General features: G+C 39.1%; 1 protein-coding gene across 4 annotated transcripts in view; it reads left to right on the top strand.

Moving 5' to 3' along the window:
* The window catches only part of LOC122813632 (ADP-ribose glycohydrolase OARD1-like), a 186,368-nt gene that overhangs the window by 157,843 nt on the left and 5,291 nt on the right, over window positions 1-23,234 (top strand). For 2 of the 4 annotated variants that reach the window (XM_044086057.1, XM_044086054.1), the window contains one exon: window positions 22,484-23,160. The exons of the other annotated variants lie outside the window; for them this stretch is intronic. In XM_044086057.1, coding sequence (XP_043941992.1) covers window positions 22,484-22,601 — 118 coding nt within the window. In that variant the 3' untranslated portion in view covers window positions 22,602-23,160. Of the gene's footprint in view, window positions 1-22,483; window positions 23,161-23,234 lie in introns of those variants that run through there. 4 annotated transcript variants of the gene reach the window in all.

Raw genomic sequence — 23,234 nt, 5'->3', positions numbered from 1 at the left:
CAGCCAAACCAGAGAGGCAAACAGTGGAAAACTATCAGTGAAGGCCTCAGAGGGGTGAGTTATAATACAAACTCTACCTGTAAAGTGAAGGAGAGAAGAGACAGTAACGTTTATCAAGGTTGGGAGTGTGTCTTCACATTGACTTGCTTATTAGTAGCCAGTTTTTGCACAGAAGAGAGTAGGGTGATACATTAGCAATGAAGAGGAATGTATAGAGATACAAATAAACATGTGGGGGATCAAGTGATTCAAATCTACAGCAAACAGCACTGAAAGGGCTGATTGAGGGTTAATTTTAACCACAGAGAATAGGAAGGATCTGAATTAAGTGTCTACTGGACAGTTAGGATTACTGCACAAGCTGGGGGGGACACAAGGCTCATACAGTCAGTTTTATTGGCATGCTGAGAATTACTAAGTAACACCGCTAATGTTAAAGCTTCACTATCATAACACATAATGCAGAATGCCTGGGTGGACTGACCCTGCTCTTCAGGCTAAAAGGTATATCCTTGTTTAGTTTGGCACTGGTACTGATGCCTTCTTAGACTGTATGGGTGGGGTGCTAGCATCAGACTGCAGAGTTGGTTGAGTGTGCTTTAAAGATAAAAAAAGAGGATAAAGCTAGTAGAATGAGACAAAGATAGGTTAAATTAAGTAATGAGGAGATAGGAGGGTGTTATAAGATACAGGTCTGAGGATATAGTGGAGAGAACAGGAGAGAAACAATTGAAAGCAGGAGAACAAATGCTACTGCAACAGTTTGAGAGTAGTTCAACAGTTAACATATCACAGTGCCATAACTTTGCTTGAAACAAGTTAATAAATCATGCACAATACATTTAGCAGCCAATTATCCTGTGCATACAAGAAAAGGCAAAATAAGCACTTAACAGCACAGTTGAATCAGTAGCATAGACACAACTGCAGTGCTAAATCAGTTAACCCTGTTTCTAATGCCAATACTAAGTCAATTAGATTTAAATTACATTTATAACAGCAGTTTTAGTACAGCATGGTTGCACAGAGATGACATAGCTGCAGTGGTAATGTCAGTAAAACACTGTTGCTGAATGGCAGAATCAAAACATGTGAAATAAACAAATAAGCAGAGCAGTAGTCAAGAATCAGAAAAAATGAATAACAGTTGTATAGATCCAAATAATTAGCTAAAAATGACACTTTAAGAAATTCCTGAGATCTAATGGCTTACCAGCGAGCAGAATTGAAATGGAATCTGGAGGTAGGTGATGGAGATGAACAAGAACAAGACCAGTAATGTTAATCAGTAAATAAATGTGAAACTGCAAATCATTGGTCACATTTGTGAAATACAGCTGTATAAAAAAAAAGAGGAAAGAGTGGACTTCTGTTAACTTTGTTATACTTGTGGAAAACTGAAAAGCATTTGCCTCACTTTGTGTCAATATTTGGAAGGACACTGAGGAATGGAGAAGCAGAAGGAAAAAGGTAACTATACGTGAAACAATTTCTGTCCTTAACAATATTTCTATGAAACGTTTCACAATATAAATTGCATGTTTTACAGTAAAGTATTTTTAGTTGTTCCTGTAAGTGATAAAGCTATTTTTCTGCCATTTTTTGCCTTTTTTCAATTCTTCTCTTTCTTTATTTTTGGTATTGAGAAACATAATCATTAAAGAGAAGAAAATCTAAATAAAAGCATATTTTAGTTAGGCTGTAACATTGGGTTGTTGATGTGGGGAATGAGGTATAAAAGTACACAGATCTGATAATATATGTAGAGCTAATAAGTGTTCTCTTACTTTTGCATAGGTGAATGCCTGGATTAAGACCCTTGGCTTAATCTAACAATAACCTGTGAGTGGAAACAAGTAAATATAAGACCACCAAATGTAATGAAAATTTTTCCTTTAGCAATAAATGCTTCAGTACATTTTTCTCTTATGGTTCCACAGAGACAAGATGATAATATGGCAATAAAAGGCAGAACTGGTTTCTTCAAGGCTAAAAGTTATTTTTTTGAAAGAATGCAAGTTGTTTCCACAAAGGGGAGGGGACTTAAGATAAAAACAAGAATAGACACCAATTAGTGTAAGTAAAACAGGTTGCATCTTAGTATGGAAGTATGGATAACCACGATTTCATGTTAATTGAGGCCTATGTTAGCAGCTGTTTATTTGACTCAAATGTTCCTATTAGAAGGCTAAACTTCATTATTTGAAGTTTTACATAGTTATGTGTGTATTTATTAAGTTAACAGGTAATGGTGCTGTTCTGTGGGTGTGTTTGTTTTATTTTATTTTTTATTATTTATTGATTTATTTATTCATTTTGAGGATTTTATTAAAATGAAAAGTCTTGTAAATGTGACACAGGTTCCAGTGTTGATGATAAGGGAAAAAAGCTGTATAAAGGATTAACCTGCCAAACATTAATAGGTGGATATATCACAAAAGCTGAAAATAAATATTTAAAAAAGCTGGCATATAAAATAGGGGAATAAAGACATCTTACTGTAATGATAACACTTTCCATATTATCTTGGAATGTGAATGGTCTCAAAAGACTAGACAAAAAGGAAAGAATATTTAATTATATTAAGACATGCAGGTTACAAACAGGAATGTTACAGGACACAAATATTGAAAGAATTGAGCATGTGAATTTGATAATGAGATGATGTCAGGATGGATGTTCAGCAGAATATCAAGGACAAAGGAAAAGGGGAGTACTTACATTAACTGCTAGAGGAGTTCCAATAGTAAAAGAAGAGGGGAAAAATAATGGCAGATTTGTGGTAATAAGGGGCTACTGGCAAGGGATGATGATTATACTGGCATGCACTTATATTTCACCTAAAACTGCTATTATGAGGCTTAAAAATTGGGAGAAACAATCAGTTTTCAGCATGGACTATTACTTACAGACAGAGACTGAAATTTGATTTGCAACAATAAGGATGTATCTTGGGGGCTAGAAAAGAAAATATAACAAATGGAGGTATATTTCTGAAGAAATGTATGAAAATATTTTGTATGAAACTTGTAAATTAATTAATAGAAACTCAGAGAAATTTACGTAGTATTCCCTAATGCAAAATAACTGGTCTAGACTAGACAGAAATTATACTTCACAGGGATGCGTGCACTTAATTGAAAACTTTGACACACAGCCAATAACTATTTCAAATCATGAGCCAATAATTATTAAGATAAAAATGCATGGTAATGAGGTGAAGTTTATACACTAGCACTTCTGCAAATACCTGTTAAAAAGACAGGAATTTAAGAAATGGGTAATGGAAATTATTCAGGATTTATTAGGGATGACAGAAAGTATTCCAGAAGTTATAAATAGTGAATAGAATAAAATGAAAATGGAGTGGTAGAAGTAAAAGAAAAAGAAATTTGGTTAAGATATAACTGGGAAAACTACTCATGTATCAATACACTTGCCCAACGTTTCCTGGAGTTCATTAATTCCAATGCCCTGGACCAGCTCATTCTTACCCCCACTAGAGGTAGCAACATCCTTAACCTGGTTATTACTAACATCGACGACCATTGCTCTGCACCAGTAGTCAGCTCCTCCCTGGTTAGATCCGACAACAATCTAATCACCTTGGAAATCCACATCCCTCCCACCCACCCACCTCCCCAAATGTAACCACCATGAAAAACTTCTCCAAAGCTAACTTTTGACTCCTAAAAACAGAGGTGGCTAACTTCACGGCACCCATGCAAATAGAGAACAGTTGTATGAGTGCTGAATCATTCACCAATGCACTGTACGAACACGTACACAAATGCATGGATCTCGCCATACCCAATAGAACCAAGACACTCTCCTCCAAAAAAGGAAATCAATCTGGTGGTCCCTTGCCATAAAATAACTCTACAACAGAAGGAGGAAACTGATGTAGAATAAGGTGAAGTTCCAAGACTGGAAAAACTCCCTTATCAGCCTCAACAAAAAGTTGAGATCCCTCATCAAATCCTCTAAAGCTAGCTATGGAAACAGAATTGCAGTAGATAGTAAAGACAACCACAAGGTCTTCTATAGTTATGTAAAGAATCTCCACGGCAATGCCCAGATTTACTCTGAGCTACTGCACAATGGTACCTCCTATACTGACCCAACAGATATTGCCAGTATACTGGCTGACAGATTCAGTGCCAACTTTACCCCTCTCCTCCCCCCAAAGGACCAATCACAATACCAGTAGATTGCCAGGCTCCCAGCATTACTGCTGTACAGGTTAAAACAGCACTGTCCAAGGCCAAGAATACAGCTTCTATGGCACCTGACAATATCCCTGGCTGTATTCTACATGAACTACAGAGTGAACTGGCACCTCTCCTGTATGCCCTGTTCAATCACACCATCACCTTAGGCTTTGTCCCTACCGGGCTTTGTCCCTACCGAATGGTGCACTGCTACAGTCATCCTCTCCTCAAAGGAGGAACAACTACAGACCCTGGGAACTATTGCCCCATTAGCCCAACGAGCCTGATATGCAAAGTTATGGAACACATCATCATGGACCTAATAAACAAGGATACAAGGAATCTCCAAACTCTGTATCCCACACAGTTTGGTTTTGTGAAGGGTAGATCATGCCTGCTCAAGTTGGTCGACTACTTTGAGTCAGTCACCAGAGTTGTGGATGAAGGCAAGGTGGTACATACAGCCTACCTTGATCTGGCCATGGCTTTTGATACCATTTCCCACTCAGGAATCAGAAAAAACTCACTAAGCTAGGCATCAATCCCTATATCACTAGTTGGGTTGCAAACTGACTCACAGATAGAACTCACAGTATGAAAGTAGTTGACTCCAAGTCAGACTGCTGAATAGTCATGAGTGGAGTCCCACAGGGTTCAGTCCTGCATCCTCTCCTGTTTGGTATCTACTTCTCTGAAGTCTAGGCCAACACGAAGGAACTCTGGCTGACAAAGTTCACAGATGATTGCAAGTTGGGAGCTATTATTAACTCCCCAAGTGATGTTGACATCCTACTGAAAAGCCTCACTGAGACCAACGACTGGTGTCAGAACCATGGCCTTAAGCTCAATTCCAAAAAATGTGTCATCATCCCCACTGGGAAAAACCCGGTTCCTATGAATTACCACACTGATGGTAGTCCACTGAACACAGAAGGCATTATAAGAGATCTGGGAACACAGGTTGACAGCAATGTCTCTTTTGATCACCACATTGCCACTGTGGTCAGAAAGTCCTTCTATGTGGCACATCTCATTACTAAGGGTTTTGCATCCAGGAAGAAAGAGGTCATTGTCTTCCTCTACTCTTCCCTCATTAGGCCAGTCATCGAGTACAATGCCCCATTTGGCATATACCTCACTAGACACCTGCAACAACTGGAGAGGCCGCAAAAGTACCTCACAAAAGAGGGTCCTAGGCCTTAAACACTTGTCCTATATGGACAGACTCAAAAAAACTCCAACTATTCGCTGTCTCATATCGCCTAGTTAGAGGCGATCTCTGCTTGACTTGCAAAGCCATGTCTGACCCAGCTCTGTTAGAAATGCTACATCTAAAGAAATCCCAATCCCTCCACACCACATGCTCCAGAGACCTCAACCTCATTGCCACAATTAACAGAATATGCTGGAGGGACAGGTTCGTAACCCAGAGACTGCCCATGCTATGGAATAGACTTCCCATACATGTCAAGCAGAGCACCTCACTGACCCTCTTCAAGAGGAATCTTGATGAGTGGATGGGAAACAGAAAATTCACCTCGGGGATAACTCCAGTGACTCTAATCGACAGACACTAGGAACTAAGGTCGGGTGGCATTATGCCAGAGTAATCCTATTGCTAGGCTTGTAAAAGCCCCAGGGCCATTAGCCTAGTACACACCTATAAACCTATGAATTATTTGGAGGGGCTGATAAAGGTTAAAGCATTACAGAAAAAGGGGAATCTCACAGAACAAGAAGAGATGCAACTGCAGAGTGCTAAAGAGAAAATAAGGGAGTACCTGGACAATATGCAAAAGCTTAAAAGGGTTGCTGTTAAGCAATTATTTTTTTGATAACTCCACTGCACAAAAACGTTTGGCACAATAGTTTAGGCAACAGAAAAGAAAGGGTTGTTGTCAAACTTAAGGAGCCCACAGCAAGAAAAACAACCAAAGAGCTGGCTTTATTAGCAGATGATATTATTTTGAACCTGATGAAACCAGAAAAGGACACTTTAGTGTTGTGGAATATTCTGAGACAGTTACGCTTTTTTCAGGATATAAAATTAGTGAATATAAGGCAAAGGCTATAGCTGCAAACTATGTAACCACACATGCATTAATTCATCAATTTATGGATTAAAAGGATTTTGTTATGGCAGCTACAGATATGTAGGGAGACAAAACAAAAGATAATACAAAACTGAGAAACTGAAGCTATTGTCTATGGATATAGATAGCAAGATTTTTAGTCCCTTTAGTTTTACACACAGTTCGGGCATATTTTTAACAACAATAGGAGAAGTCGAGGATGGTAATTAATATCCATTTGAAAGATTTTATCTGGGAGGGGTAGAGGCAAGAGTCAGGAGGGATAAGTGGATCCTCCCAACAGAACACGAAGGTTTAGGATGACCTGATTTGAAGGGATAATTTAGAGATACACACTTAAGGCTCTTTTACATACCTGCAAGCAGAAAGCTACAATTCAAAGTGGGAAGAGATGATGATGAAACGGAAGTAATTCAAGACATGACAAAGGAGTAGTATTTTGGACTTGCATCCTTAAGGAAAATAACAGTCACACAGAATCTAGGGTCCAAGCTATAAACCAATTTGCTTTTCCTGTTCTAACTTACAGTTTTCGGGTGACTGGCCCCAAAAGAATTTGGATCAGTTGGACAAGACAAATGCTTCATGCTTTTGAAATATGTACAAAATCAGTGTAAACAAAGATTATATATTCTTCTTTCTGAAGGCACTATGGGCCTCATCAAAACTGATTACATGTATAGATCTGCATTCATAGGCCTGCATATATATCTGCTGACCTCATCAGATCCAAACATAGTGAAAGTTTTGAAACATGAAGAGAACAAATGTAAGATAATTTCTCTGCTTAGCTTTGCAGAAGCATATCGGTGTTAAGTGGGAATAGAAACTAAACCAGAAGTAGACAAAACTCAGGCAGCAAATGAATGTGCCAAAAAACAAAAGAAATAATATAAGGAGAAGGATCAGATGAGAAGGGAAGAAATGTGGAAAAGGCATAAATATAGTTGCAAGTACAGAAAACTTGTCTAACAAACTCATGTCAATCAGGATCTAATGCAAGAATAGTTAAAAAGAGGTAAATTTAAGCCAAAAGATGAAAGGTTAATATTAGCAGCCCAGGATACTGGACTACATACATGTTGGTTTACCAAGCTCATTGAACATGTGGGAGAAACAGACAAATGCAAGTTTTGTAAAAAAGAACTGGAAACAGTTGTGCATCTTGGTGGGTGTGATACACGAATGGCAGAGGGCCTGTATACTGAAAGGCATAATAATGTGGCAAGATTGTTGCATTGGTGATTGTGCAAACATTACAATATTGTAGTAGCTGAGAAACATTGAAAGCATGAGCCACAAAGCATTACAGAGAATGATGGAGTTTATATCACATGGGACCATCCATTACCAACAGTTCAAAAAACAGATGTGAAAATAGATGGAGTAGTTCAGGTTGCTGCTGCACATATTTCATCCATGGAAGCCTTTGAGTGAAAAACAACAGAAGTGGCAATCGCTCTAGTAGAATGTGCCCTCACTGGTGCAGGTAATTGGATGTTTTGCTTATTGCAGATGAAAATTATAAATTCCCTTAACCACCTAGATAAAGTAACCTTTGAAACTGGTTTACCTATGGATGCACTCAAAAAGGAGACAAATATCTGGTCTGACTTCCTAAAGTCCTGTGTTCTGCTGAGATAAAAACACAATTGCCTGTGAACATCTAAAAAGTGTAAACAATATTCTCCCTTGTTAGAAAAATTAGGTAAGAAGAGTGATAAATTAATAGACTGATTAATGTTAGCTTCAGATTCCACCTTAGGAAGAAAGGATGGGTTGTTTTTTAGTGAAACTCTGTCTTTATGAAAAATCAAATATGGAGGTTTTGATGATGATGCTTGAATCTCTGAAATTACTCTTGCGGATGTAATGGCTACCCAAAAAATGTTTTTCTATGAAAGGAACTTCAGGTCACAACTAGCCACTGGCTCAAAAGGGGACTGGACCAACGACTGTAGAACCATATTAAGATCCCAAGGAACAAGAGGATCCTTGTAAGGTGGCTTTAACCTCGAGGTTTCTTTCATAAACACTTTGCACATTCTATGAGAGATTCTATGAGAGATTAATGAGTGCTCTTCGAAACTGTCATGGAAGTTGGAAATAGCAGCTAGTTGGACTTGAATAGTATAAGAAGAAACTCCCTGTTCAAAAAGCATAGCTAAAAATTCCAACACCTTTTAAACCGGTGCAGAGAAGGGGTCAGTACCTTTATCGTGTGCCCAAAATAGGTTCATAGGTTGGTACTAGGCTATCAGCCCTAGAGCCTACACAAACCTAGCCATAACAATTCCCTGGCTATTTCTTCCCACACTATTTACTTCCCTGGACCCCTCTCCAGCAGGACGACTGACGTGATCCCTGGGGGGTGAATTTCCTTTCTCCCATCCAATCGTCAAGGTTCCTTTTGAAGAGGGCCAAAGAAGCACTCTGCTTGACATGTATGGGCAGTCTATTCCAGAGTCTGGAGGGTCTCTGGGTCAGGAACCTATCCCTCCAACATGTTTTGTTTATTGTGATGACAAGATTTAGAATTGGAGGAACCAAGCTGTAAACTTGATGTTTCAGAGATTGGGAAGACCTAATCCCTGTGGATTGGACAGGAAGTCTAGATCCGGGTCCAGAGTCCATGGACAGTGAATTAGGTGAGGCCATAGAAAGGGGAACCAGACATGTCAAGGGCAGAAGGGAGCTATGCGGATCACCTTATTCTTCAACCTGATGGCTTTTTTTTCCCCATCTGGGAGGTGTCCATGGTCACTATGGCCATGAGCTGAGGAGGAATTGAACAGTCGGCCTAAGAGAATTTCCTCTGATTCTATCCATAAGGATAAGTCTTTCTTGCAATGACTGGTAACCTGAATGAGATGCGTCAGGGAATGACATAAAATGGACCATTGGGAGGCTAGAAGCCACTGCAGAAGTCTCATGTGAAATCTTGCTAGTGGACCAGAGCCATGGATCCTAGAGCTTTTAGAACTAATAGAACACATGCCATGTCGCTGGAGAGAATAGCTTCTACCTTGGACCTTATCTTTTGCAATCTGTGAGGAGAAAGGGAAGCTATGCAAGAGATAGTATTCAGGTGAGCCACTATAAACTCCAATTCTTGAGTCAGACTTAGTTGAGATTTCGTGTGATTCCCTGTAATACCTAGATGAGTGCAAGTGTGTAGAATAAAATCTCTTGAGTGCTCTAGTAGATAGCTGGTTGGAGTGGTAGCAAGGCAGCTGTCTAAATATGGAAACACTTGGAATCTGTGCAGTCTCAAGTGAGCTGCTACTGCTGCCATACACTTGGTGAACACCCAGGGGTTTGTGGTGAAACTGAAGGGTAGAGCTCTGAAGTGATAATTACTGGCTCCTAGCCGGAAGCAGAGGAACCTGCTGGAACTTTTGTCCATTTTTATGTGGTGATACACATCCTGGAGGTATACAGAGCACATCCAATTGTCTTTCCCTAAGAAGGATAGAATGGACTGAACCATGACCATCTGGAATTTTGCCTGCTGAACAAACTTGTTCAATAGGCTGAGATCCAAAATTGGTCTCCAGTCCCTAGTCTTTTTTCGCACCAAAAAGAACCTTGAGTAGAATCTGGATCCTAATTGGTCTGGTGGGACTTCTTGGATGACTATTTTTTGAAGCAGCTTTTGAATTTCCAGAGCTGCCTCATCCCTCTGACTGGGTGGAACATTGGGGATTCTTCTGCCTGTTCTTGGGGTGAGAATAAAGGGAATGTAGTATCCTCTGGTAATGATCTTTCACACCCAAGTATCAGTGGTTATTTATTGCCAGGCTAGCTGGTACAAGGACAATCTTCCCCCGACTTCCTCCAGAGACAAGAAATTGGGCCTCCCTTCAGGACCACTGGTAGGGTTTCCACAAGAAAGAATCTCTGGAACCCTGATTTTGAAGGCCATTTCTGCCACGAGGTCAGCACCTCCCATTGGAGATCCCCCCTCTGCCCAGAGGGGAGCCACTGCCATGTGTGTCCGGAAAAAGGCCCTTATGATTTCTTGAACCACATTTTTCCACTCCTCTTGTTCCTGGAAAAGGACCACTGGGGGAGCAGAAAAAACATACACCCACTGCAGACAGGGTCTTTCCATCTTTTTCACACCTGGTTAAGGTCTCTCTGACTTTGGGGCCAAACAGGGATGATCCATCAAAAGGAGCATTGATGAATGAAGACTTAAACAGCTTCACAAACTCACATAAGTGCATCCAGGCATGCCTCATTATGGCAATCCCAGAACCCGCTGCCCTATTCATCTCTTTGGCTGCGTGCACAATGAGCCTAATGGATGAGTTAGAAATAGACTGCAGGGTGGCAAGCTGGGAAGCCACTTTATCTTGTACCTCCTCAGACACAGCTCCTGCAAGGGTATCTGAGAGCTCCTTGATCAGATCCCTCTGGAATCTAGTAATGTGTTCCATGAAGTTCAACGACTGTAAGGCAACAGGTGATAAATTGTACACCTGCTTCCCAAACCTGTCCATCTCTCTGGACTCTCAGTTAGGAAGATGAACAGTGGGATTCTCTTCTACAAGTTCCATATTTGTGGCTGCCATAACCACCATGGCATCTACTGCTAAATCCTTGGCCCAAAACTGATGGTCCTCTGGTGAAGTGAGAATTTTGTCTGGTCTCCTGGGGATTGGATCTACAGAATCAGAGGCCTTCCATGCCCACTGTGTGAGCAATGTAATGAGATCATCGGTGGGCGGGGTCACCCAAAAGGTAGATGGGTGAGCACCAAAAGTTTGCAGGTACACCAGCTCCTCTGAAGAAGGGTCTTTGGGCTCTCTGCCACCCCTTTGCTTTAACAACTCAAGAATGTCTCCAAAGGAGACGTCTTCTGTGGGTGTCCAAGGGGAACCCTCCCCTTCATCAAAGTCTTTGTCCTCCATGACAGATTTATCCAGGGAATCTAGATAATTCCTCTTACATGTCCTCTTCTGGGGCACTTGTTCAGTGGGATACTCTGAGGAGGACTCAGAAGAGGTAAACCCCTATGCAGGGGTATCCTGCAACTTTGGTGCTTGCTATCTGGGCATTGAGGTTGGAGGAAGCGCTGGGCAAAAGGGAGTCCTGGGGAAATGCTCTGATAGGAAGGATCCAGATGAGAACATGCAGAGGCCAAGGCCCTCTCCATGACCTGGAAGGCAGCCCCCCCAAAGAGGGAAGGAAGACTGGAACCGGGAAGGACAACCCCAGAACTGTGGTACCACCTGCTCCAAAGAGACTGCCACCAAAGCCGAAGCTGGGGAAGAGCTCACACATTCTGAGGCTCCAAGAAAACTAGAGCTGAACCACACCCTTCGAACCTGGCAGCAGATCTATGACCCGGGGAGTCCTCCAGATCCGAATTAACTGAGAAATTCGGGGAAGACACTGGAGTTGAAGGCATACAAGCTGTCGGTACCAGGACAGCCAGAACCAGAAGGACTGGAGTCATGGTCTCTAAGCCCTTGAGAAAGGTTAGAGGAGGAATGCATTGGGAAGTCCTTGAAGAGAAGTTCCCATCTCCAGAAGGGAATGAAACCTGGGAAGAACCTGTAAGACCCCCTAGCCATGAGGAGCTAATCCACCAATCTCACAACATCAACTTCTGTCAGACCCATAGAGAAACGAACAGAAAGAGCTGATGGGGATTCGGGTCTGTCGAAGAAGGGGCTTGGAAGATGCCCCACAAAGGGATTCACTGTTAGGAAGTGCATAGTCCTGGATACAAAAAATAATTCTGGTTCCAAAGATTCTGACAGTACTGTGGAAGAGGCCGGCACCAATGGCAGTGCTAGCACCTGGATGGTCGGTTCCATAATTGTCGGCACCAAAACCTTTAGTTCAATGGTCATCACAGTTGGTGAAGTTGGCACTCTAGCCTTTTTAGTAGTTAGCTTTGGTTCTGTTGAGTGAGAGAGAACTAAAGATTTAGGTCTCTTTGATGCTGGTGCTGAAGGGGACTCTGGCACTGAGAGACTCATTTTCTTTCCATGATCAACTTTTGAGGAAGAGAAAGAGGAGGAAGATGGTGAGGAAACGTTGGACTTTTTCCTTGGCTGACTGGACAAAGCCTCAAAGGATGTTTTAATTAGTCCTTTAAAGATAAGTTTATTCTTTCTTTCTATGAGGACCCGGTGACTAAAAGCTTGATAAACAGCACAATCCTCTTGCAAGTGCACTGAACCCAAGCAGTAGACACACACCATATGCCTATCAGCATTTGGGCATTTTTCTCCCACAATCATGGCACTGCTTGAATCCTGTGGTGCCTTTAACTTTATCTGCCATCTTAACTAGACACCAAGTCAACTCACAGAAACACACGTAGTCACACACACACACACACACACACACACACACACACACACACACACACACACACACACACAGTAAAAAAGGAAAGAAGGAGGAGGGGCGCTACCAACAATGTTAGGCCAGAACTACCAGGAGGTAGAGAGGAGGAATGATAGGTGCTAACAACAATGGTAGGAAAGGTACCACAAGGAATGAAAGGTTCGAAGGACACACACTCACAGAGGAAATTCAGAAACCACCTAAGCTACTATCCCCTCTATTTTTTTTAAACAGAGAAAAACTACCAGTAATGGTAGGAGAGAACACTGAAGTGTAAAAAGAAAGGGATACTAGAAGAAAAATATTAACTGGGTAGAAGAGTAAAGGAAAGATTTTAATCAAGGTGTAAGAAAGACTGAAATAAAAAAAAAAAACTAAATTTCACTTAGCTCAAGAAAGAGTTTCGGCAAACATGTCCAATGTGGAAGAGTGGCAAAATGAGATCTGAGATAATCTAGACAGGGGCATTCTGGATAGAGACTTCACGCAAGAGTTTTTGGTTCTTGCGATCTGTTATAAGAGCTGAGCCAGTTCTGAGGGTGGGAATTGAGTCCTATACATCAAGGATTAATGAAGATTGACAACATCAGATAAACAGATAGAGTAGTTCATGAAAAGAAAACAAAAGTAGCCTTGATCAGTGAAACTGCTACACCCAGTGATTGCAGTGTCTTATGTACAGAGATACACAAAGTCATAAAATACCAGGATTTCCAGGCAGAAATGAGAGCAATGTGGAAGAAGGATACCCAACCATTTCCAATAGTAGTAGGAGCAATGGATCTCATAAGAAAGAATTTACAGTCTTATTTAGATAAGCTACCGATACATGTAACTCCATATGAATTGCAGAAGGAGTCAATTCTTGGCACATTGTGGGTGCTGCGAAGAGCACGGTTGGCTAACATCAAAGACTGAAACAATATTAAATTCACAAACATTAATCATACCTTGAATTAGGAATGGGGTCCATTCCCATCATGGTATTAGAAACTCAAAAGTTTTGGTGAAATTAAAAAGAGGGATTAAACCATATAAATGTGCTGAATGCAGTAAGTCCTTCACAAGTCCCCACAATCTTTAGAGTAATTTTGCTTCTCACAAAGAGGTTAACCAATATAAATACGCTGAGTACAGCAAGTGTTACAGATATTATTTAGTCCTCAACAGTAGCATCCTCTTCATAGAATAGTGAAACAAAGTTAAGAACAGCCTCTAACTGGAAAATCCCAGGCCCAGATGCAACACCTAACTTCTGGTTAAAAGTATTAACATCTTTGCACAACTCAATTGTGGAAATAGAACAAAAGGGCAATAAAAGAAAGTCCTATAGAACAAAGAATCATTTGTTGTTAAATAAAGTCATAGTGGAAAACTGTAAAAAGGGGAAGAATCTGGGTATGGCATAGACTGACTACAAAAAAGCATTTGATAGTATCCCACATTCATGGATAAAATAGTACTTAAAAATGTATGAGATACACCCTACACTGATCGACTGCATTACAGTGACCATGAAAACAGTGGCAGACCACTTTGTAATTAAGCCATGATAAAAAACAAATTATTATTCCAGGGATAAAAATTCAAAGGGGAATATTCCAGGATGACTCTCTGTCATCGCTACTATTCTGTCTTGCCCTTAACCCATTAAGCTGTTTAATTAACAGCTTAGGCCATGGCTATAATTTGGCTCCTAGGAAAACAACAAAGTGTAAAGACTTCTCACCTTCTCTTTGTTGATGATTTAAAATGGTATAGCTCATCAGATGAGGAACTGAAAGCACAACTGCAAGTTGTCAAAACTTTTTCAGATGATATACGAATGCCATTTGGTCTAGATAAATGTGCAAAAGCAACCTTTAAGGCAGGAAGACTGCAGCACCAAGAAAACATCAGTTTGGGACAAGACTGTGATATAAAAGAAGTTGAGCAAGAAGGAGTGTATAAATATTTGGGAATTGATGAAGGACCAACAATAAAACATGAATAAATGCGAATAAAACTTAGTAAGAAATACTTTACAAGACTTAAATTAATCCTGAAAACAGTTTTGCCATCTAGGAATAAAATTCAAACTATAAACCAATTTGCTCTTCCTGTCCTAACTTACAGTTTTGGGTGATTAACTGGCCCCAAAATGTGTTGGTTAAATTAGACAAGAAAACAAGAAAAATGCTTCATGCTCATCAAATGATTTCTAAAAATCAGTGCATGCCAAGATTATATATTCTCCATTTCGAAGGAGGTATGGGTCCCCCTGAAACTGATTACATGTTTATTTGTTTGTCTGTGTCTTTCGGCTTTTCTCATTTAGGGGTCGCCACAGCGGAACTCCGGTCCACTAATGATTGGCAGTAGATTTTTACGTGCTGGCTTGCCGGGCCTAACGCAAAACCTTCAACGAAGGAATGCCCATTCATGCATGTCACCACACAGAAGACGCTCTAACTGAGAATCGAACGTGCAACGTCTAACTGTGAGGTGACAACGCTACCGCAGCACCACCACTGCAGTTCATATAACATGTATAGATCTGTAATCATGGGACTTCATACATATCTGCTGACATCACAAGACCCAAACATAGTGAAAGTTTTGAAACATGAGGAGAATAAATCTAAGATGACTTTCCTTCTTAATCAAGCAGAAGCATATCAGTGTTAAGCAGGAATGGAAATCAAACCAGAGGTAGATAAAAATCAGGCAGCAAGTGAATGTGCCAAAAAACAAAAGAAAGAATATAAGGTGAAGGCTCAGCTGAGCAGGTAAGAAATAAGGAAAATGCATAAATATAGTTGCAGGTATAGAAAATTTCTGGAAGAAACTCATGTTGATCAGGATTGAACGCAGGAATGGTTAAGGAGAGTCGAATTCAAACCAACAGATGAAAGGTTAATATTGGCGGCCCAAGGTAGTGGGCTACATACACGTTGGTTTACAAAGTCCATTGAACATGTGGGAAAACAGACAAATGTAGGTTTTGTAAAACAGAATTGGAAACAGTTGCACACCTTGTTGCTGGTTGTGGCATACTAATGGCAGAAGGACTGTATACTGAAAGGGATAATAATGTGGCAAGACTGTTGCACAGGGGATTGTGCAAACATTATGGGATTGAAGTGGCTGAAAAACACTGGAAACGTGCGGTTATAAAAAATAATGAAGTCTACATCACATGGGATCACCCATTACCAACAGTTCAAAAGATGGATGCTAGAAAACAGTATATAGTGGTCCATGAAAAGAAGACAAAAGTAGCATTAATCAATGAAATTGCCACACCCAGTGACTACAGTGTCCTGTAAAAGAAAGAAACAAAGTCATAAAATATCAGGATTTTCAGGCAGAAATGAGAGCAATGTGGAAGAAAGATACCCAGACAGTTTCAATAGTAGTAGGGCAACGGGTCTTATAAAAAAGAATCTACAATCGTATTTAGATATGTTACCAATACATATAACTCTGTACGAATTGCAGGAGTCATTACTGGGCACATTGTGGGTGCTGCAAAGAGTACTTTTGGCTGATATCATAGAGTGAAACAATACTAATTTCATGAACTTTAATCATAATTTGACTTAGGAATGGGGTCCATTCCCATCATGCTATTAGAAACCCAAAAGATTTGGAAAATTAAAAAAAAGGGATTCAACTAAACTAAAAATGTCAGCACAGGCAGAAAAACTTAAAAGATACACAGATAAATATAAAGGAAAAGTACAAAATAAGCAATTTATTAATGACCCAAAAAAGTTTTATAGAGAATTGGGAAACAAGGTAAAAGGACTTGAAAGACCATCAAAAAAAAGAAAAAATAGATACATTTTGGAGAAATATCTATGAAGATCCTGTGGAACATAAAGATGTTAAATGGCTAGAAGAAGTAAAAGAAAGAATAAGAAGTTTAAAGGTACAGGATATGAAATGGGATAAAGTAACAACCAGAGAGATTGAAACAAAGTTAAGAAAAGCCTCTAATTGAAAAACCCCAGTCCCAGACGCAGTACCTAAATTCTGGTTAAAAGTATTAAGATCTTTGCACGAAGATTTAGCCATCAGTAAGAACTATTTATATGCACACCCAGAACAGACACCAACCTGGCTAACAACAGGAAAAACAACCTGCAAGCTACCCTAAAAATTATAGACCAATAACTTGCCTTCTGACGACGTATAAACTATACACTGGAATAGATGTTGATAGAGTTTATAGTCATTTAGAAGAAAACTCAGTTATGGCAATACAATAAAAGGGCAGTAAAAGAAAGTCATATGGAACAAAGTATCATTTGTTGTTAAATAAAATCATAATGGAGAACTATAAAAATAGGAAGAATCTAAGTATGGCATTGACTGACTACAAAGAAAAGCATTTGACAATTTTCCATGTTCATGGATAAAAGAGTGCTTAAAGTGTATGAGATACACCCTACACTGATAAACTACATCACAGTGACCATGAAACAGTGGAAAGCTACTTTGCAGTTAAGCTATGATAAAATACAAATTATTATTCCAGGGATAAAAACTCAAAGGGGAATATTCTAGGGTGACTCTCTGACACTGTTGCTCTTTTCCCTTGCCCTTAACCCATTAAGCTGTTTACTCAACAGCTTAGGCCATGGCTACAATTTGGCTCCTAGAAAACAACAAAGTGTAAAGACTTCTCATCTTCCTATGTCAGTGATTTAAAACTATATTGCTCATCAGATGAGGAACCGAAAGCACAACTGCAAGTAGTCAAAATTTTTTCAGATGATGGTCTTGAGAAATGTGCAAAAGCAACATTTAAATCAGGAAAGCTGCAGCACCAAAAAATATCAGTTTGGGACAAGAATCTGATATAAAATAACTTGAGCAAGAGGGAGTGTATAAATATTTGAGAATTCATGAAGGATCAACAATAAAACATGAACAAATGTGAATAAACTTAGTAAGGAATACGTTAGAAGACTTAAATTAATCCTGAAAACAGCGTTGACATCTAGGATCAAAATTCAAGCCATAAACCAATTTGCTCATCCTGTCCTAAGTTACAGTTTTGGAGTGATCGACTGGCCACAAAAGGTGTTGGATAGATTAGACAGGAAAACAAGAAGGATGCTTTATGCTCATCAAATGATTTTTAAAAATCAGTGCATACCAAGATTATATATTTCCCATTCCGAAGGAGGTATGGGCCCCTTTGAAATGGATTACATGTATAGATCTGTAATCATGGGGCTGCATACATATATGCTGATGTCACAAGACCCAAACATAATGAAAGTTTTGAAACATGAGGAGACTAAATCTAAGATGATGTCCCTCCTTAGTCTAGCAGAATCATATCGGCATCAAACAGGAATGGAAATCAAACCAGAAGTAGATAAAAATCAGGCTGCAACTGAATGTGCTAAAAAACAAAAGAAATAATATAAGGTAAAGGGTCAGATGAGAAAGGAAGAAATGTGGAAAATGTATAAATATAGCTGCAAATACAGAAAACTCCTGGAAGAATCTCATGTTGATCAGGATCAAATGCAAGAACGGTTAAGGAGAGGTAAATTCAAATGAAAAGATGAAAGGTTAATATTGGCAGCCCAAGATAGTGGACTATGTACACATTGGTTTACAAAGTCCTTTGAACATGCGGGAGATATTGACAAAAGTAGGTTTTGTAAAAGAGAACTGGAAACAGACACACATCTTGTTGCTGGTTGTGATATACTAATGGCAGAAGGATTGTATACTGAAAGGCATAATAATTTGGCAAGACTGTTGCACTGGGGATTGTGCAAACATTGTGGTATTGAAGTGGCTGAAAAACATTGGAAACATGAGCCACAAAGCATCAAAGAAAATTACAAAGTTTATATCACATGGGATTACCCACTACCAACAGTTCAAAAATAGATGCAAGAAAATCAGATATAGTAGTCCATGAAAAGAAGATAAAAGTAGCATTGATTATTGAAATTGCTACACACAGTGACTACAGTGTCTTATGTACAGAGAGACACAAAGTCATAAAATAGCAGGATTTGCAGGTGGAAATGAGGGCAATGTGGAAGAAGGATACCCAGACAGTTGCAGTAGTAGTAGGGACAACAGGTCTTATAAAAAATAATTTACAGTCATACTTGGATGTGTTACTAGTACATGTAACTCCACAGGAATTGCAGAAGGAGTAATTACTGGGCACATTGCAGGTGCTGCAAAGAGCACTTCTGGTTGACATCAAAGACTGAAACAATACTAATTTCATGAACTTTAATCGCACTTTGACATAGGAATGGGGTCCATTCCCGTCATGGTATTAGAAACCCAAAAGACTTTAGGGATTCAATCATATACATGTGCTGTGATAAGTATTTTACATAAAAGAAATCAATGTAATACATCATCAGTACTGTCAAAGAGGGATTAAACCATATAAATGAGTTGAATGCAACAAGTATTTCAAATATTGTAGTACTCTTCAAAAGCATCATGCTTCTTCACACAACAGTTAAAACATATAAATATCTTGAATGCGATAAGTGTTTTACATGAAAGGAGGAACTGAATTGCCAACAGAACTCCTAACGCAAGGAAGAAAGACAAGAAAAAAGAAAAACAAGTTGTGTTGTTCACTGAAATTGCTACAACCAGTGATTATGTCTGTCTACAACCAGTCTTATGTACTGTGGATCACAAAGTCTTAAAATACTGGGATATGCAAGTGGAAACAAGAGTAATGTTGAAGAATGCTATTCTGGCAATTCCTATAGTATTGGGAGCAACAGGACTAATAAAGTACCTTCTGTACCGAGGAACACAATGTCTTAAAATACAAGGATGTGCAAGCAGAAATTAGAATAATCTGAAAGAAAGATACTCAGATGATTCCAGTAATAATAATAGGACCAAACAGACTAATAAAAAAATAATTTACAATCATACTAAATATGCTACCTATATTTGTAAACCGAAATGACCTGCAGAAGGAGGCAATTCTGGGCATATAGAAGTTGCTGAGAAGAGCATTCTTGGGTTACATCAAAGACTGAAGCAATACTGATTTCATGAACTTTAATTATGCCCTAACTTAGGAACGGAGTCCCTTCCCATCAAGGTATTTAAAAGACCTAAGCACTAGAGAAATCATACTGGAAGGAATATTATATTCATATTTATAAAGTAGAAAAAATTATACTAACAACTAGGTCAATATGGGAATGGTGTAAGGAGAGTCTACTAATAGGGATGATTGCAAATAGAGGTACAGAGAATAGGCAAGAAGGGGTTGGAATTTACTGGAGGCAGCTGGCAAGGGAACCCAGGTATTGGGAACAAATAATTAGAGAGGGAAAGGTAATAGAATGTGAAGAGGCTAAGAACACAGTTGGATTGCAGGCTAGTAGTTGCCTTTCCTGTCAGAACCTGATATCAGAGTATAGACAAAGAGAACAGGACAGGAGAATCCTAAATAAAAGACCTGCACTGGTTGAATTTTTAAATGAACTTAAAACAGAAGCTGCTGTAAAAAAAGTAGCAGGGCTGAAAAAATATGGCACGATAACTATAGGGATCAATTAGAAGAGATCAAGAAAGATTTGATAGTCAGTTCATAAAGAAACAATAGAAGGATATATTTATGGTTCCCAAATATGCAACAAAATCTCGATTTAGGATGGAAGTGTTAGCATGCATACTTTTTTACTCCAAGCGGACTCCAAAGAATTTTTCCTCAGGTAGATAAACATTGGAGGTGTAAAGGGGAAGAAAGAGGTACCCTGGGAGCGTATGTTCTTGGAGTGTAATAAGTTGGCAGACTTTAAAAATTCCTTACAGAGTACTTTCTCAGGAATACTGGGTGAGCAAATGAATGTAAGTAACAAAATAATTTTTTTCAGCTTAAATATAGGATCTGAATCGCCTGGGCATAGTAAAGCATTGTTAGGTATAATTCTGGTGGCTGCCAAAAAAGCAGTTACTAGAAAATGGAAATCAAAGTCTAAACCAACTTTACTTGAAGTAGTGAATACTGTAACAGAGAAAAGAACAGGAAGTGGGATCTTTAGAAAAGGGTAGCAGTAAATTACATAGGAAAAATAGAAATCGTGGGAACAGTACATGCAGAAAATGTTTTGGAGGAGGAGTGAGTTTTAAGAGAAGGCAGGAATTGTATACAATTTATGTAATGTTTCTTTGATTACTTGGTATAGAAAAATACAGGTGATGCATAATGCTTGCAAATGTGAACTTGTTTATATGGTTTGATTACTTTTATAAAAATGTAAATTTGCATGTGCCTCAAGTAATAATTCATTAAAGGTGTTTAAAAAAAAAAGTGCTGACCAAGACAAAAATACTTCCTCTATGGGACCTGAAAATATACCTGGTTGATTAGTTACTAGTGTTAAACATGCCCATATGGACCCAGGTTTAGCTACTTTTTTGTCCCCTGATGAATGGAGCACTGCAGTCATGATGTCCTTTGATAAGGGTGGTCTTACAGCCCATCTAATTATAGATCTATCAGTCTTACAAGCCTCATCTGCAAAGCCATGGAATGTATTATAAATTACCTCATATACTATGACATAAAGAATCTTAGTCAACTTGGCCCATAATACCTGAGCTTTGTGAGGAGTAGATCCCATTTATAGAATATGATAATCTTCTTTGAAAGGGTTACAGAGTCTGTAGAAGATGGTAGCCATGTGGTATATGTGGTATATCTTGACCTGACCAAGGTCTTTGACATCCTTTCCCATCCTGACATAACATAGAAGCTAAATGCTTTAAAAAGCATACCATATGTGGTAAGATGGATAGCAAACTGACTGAAAGATAGAACCCACATGAGTATGAAAGTGATCAGTGGTGTCCTTTAGTGCTTGGTGCAGGGACCTCTCCATTTGCTTTAACTTCTCAGATCTCTAAGCAAAGAGCCAAGTCTTCTGGCTAACAACATGTGCAGACAACTGCAAAGTGAGGATTATTAAGTCACCATCTGACAGTCAAACCCACCAGAATTAACTCCCCCTAGTCATTTCTCAGTGTACTAGAAATGGGATCAAACCTGATGGTAACAAGTGTAGTATCAATACTTTTGGTAGACAACTCCTTCCCTCATCATACTGTATGACTTAGGAACATATGTTGATAATTCTCTCTCTTTTGACCATCATTTGACAATGGTTGCCAGGAAATTATTTTATTTAGCATAGCTAATTGTCAAAGGAATATCTTACAGGACTGAAAACATAACAACTCCATTAAAGCCCCTTCTGGCTGTATTTCAGTAAAATATCAAACAACTAGAAAGACCCAATGGTTTCTAACCAGAAATATCACAGGTCTGAAGTCCCAGAGCCATCAAGAGAGAGGTTGGTAGCTCTGTCCCTTTATTCAGTGTCTTATAGACTTTTGAGGGGAGATTTCTGCCTCCTCTGCCATTAGAAACCCAGTCGTCTTTCTCCTTGTAATTCTCCTGTAAACCTTCTGTATTGCTACAATAGCTCGACCAGTATAACAAACAGGGACTTAAATCTTCACCTTCAGATAAATAAGGTGTGGTGGAGGGATAAGTTTATAACTTAGTGTCTTCCAAACCTTAGAAAGGTTCCTACTCAATACTAAGAAGGTTCCTCCTAAATTCTGAAGCAAATTAGGAGCAGAATTCATATGGTAGTGAAGAGGCTGTTATTTTGAAAGAGCTGTAGAATATTCAATCAAAATAATAAATAACCATTTTATTTTTCAAGCAATCTATAATGAGCTGTGTCTTAAAATTTAAAGATTTGCACTGTCAAATAACTACACTGCATTTTTCTTCTTCAGGATTGGCAGTGGAAGAGATAGAATGGATTGGACCGTGATATATAATCTCATCCGAGGGGTTTTTGCTGACACACCCATAAAAATAGTTGTGTATTGCTGGCCCCCAAGAAGGAGGTAAAGAGAAAAAAAAAAGACATCCTGGAGATCCACGCTACAAAAACAGGCTTCACACATCCATATCAATGACAGCTGCAAATTACAACATCCAGAAATTGCAACTGTCATGGACAATAACCCACAGAAATATCTCTGGGAGGTTAATCATCTGGTCAGTTCTTATACCACTGTTAAAGCTAATAATTATTCATTTTTGCAGAATGAGGACCATTTACAGACTTACAAACTTCTCTTCAAAATCACTGAAATCCTGAACTCAGACTGATAATGCAGATGTATAGCCGAAACATGTGTTACCAAATGTCACATTAGAAATGGAGGATGGATGCAGTGCTCAGTTAAATTTTGGTTATTAATCATGTTGCTGGAATTCTTCAGTGATGCAGTGAACTTTCAAAAAAAAACTGATAAACCTGGAAGTGAATGGCATTATGAGACCTACTTGGGGGAATATTAAAATGTTGCAGCTATCGTTGTAAGGAAAACCATACCAGTAATTATACCATGACCCCCCAAAACATGCACGCTGATTGGCCAGCGTGCACATTGTAAATCGAGTTATACTAATGGAAAAAGGTCCGGTCGCCCGGACTTTTTTCCATTAGTATAACTCTACTTTTAAAACACTGTCTCG

The sequence above is a fragment of the Protopterus annectens genome, chromosome 10.part0 (genome assembly GCF_019279795.1).
Source record: "Protopterus annectens isolate FY-2018-M chromosome 10.part0, PAN1.0, whole genome shotgun sequence".
In the NCBI taxonomy this organism is placed as follows: Eukaryota; Metazoa; Chordata; order Ceratodontiformes; family Protopteridae; genus Protopterus; species Protopterus annectens.
Note: the sequence above shows the minus strand (reverse complement) of the source record. Positions and strands in the feature narration are given on the sequence as shown.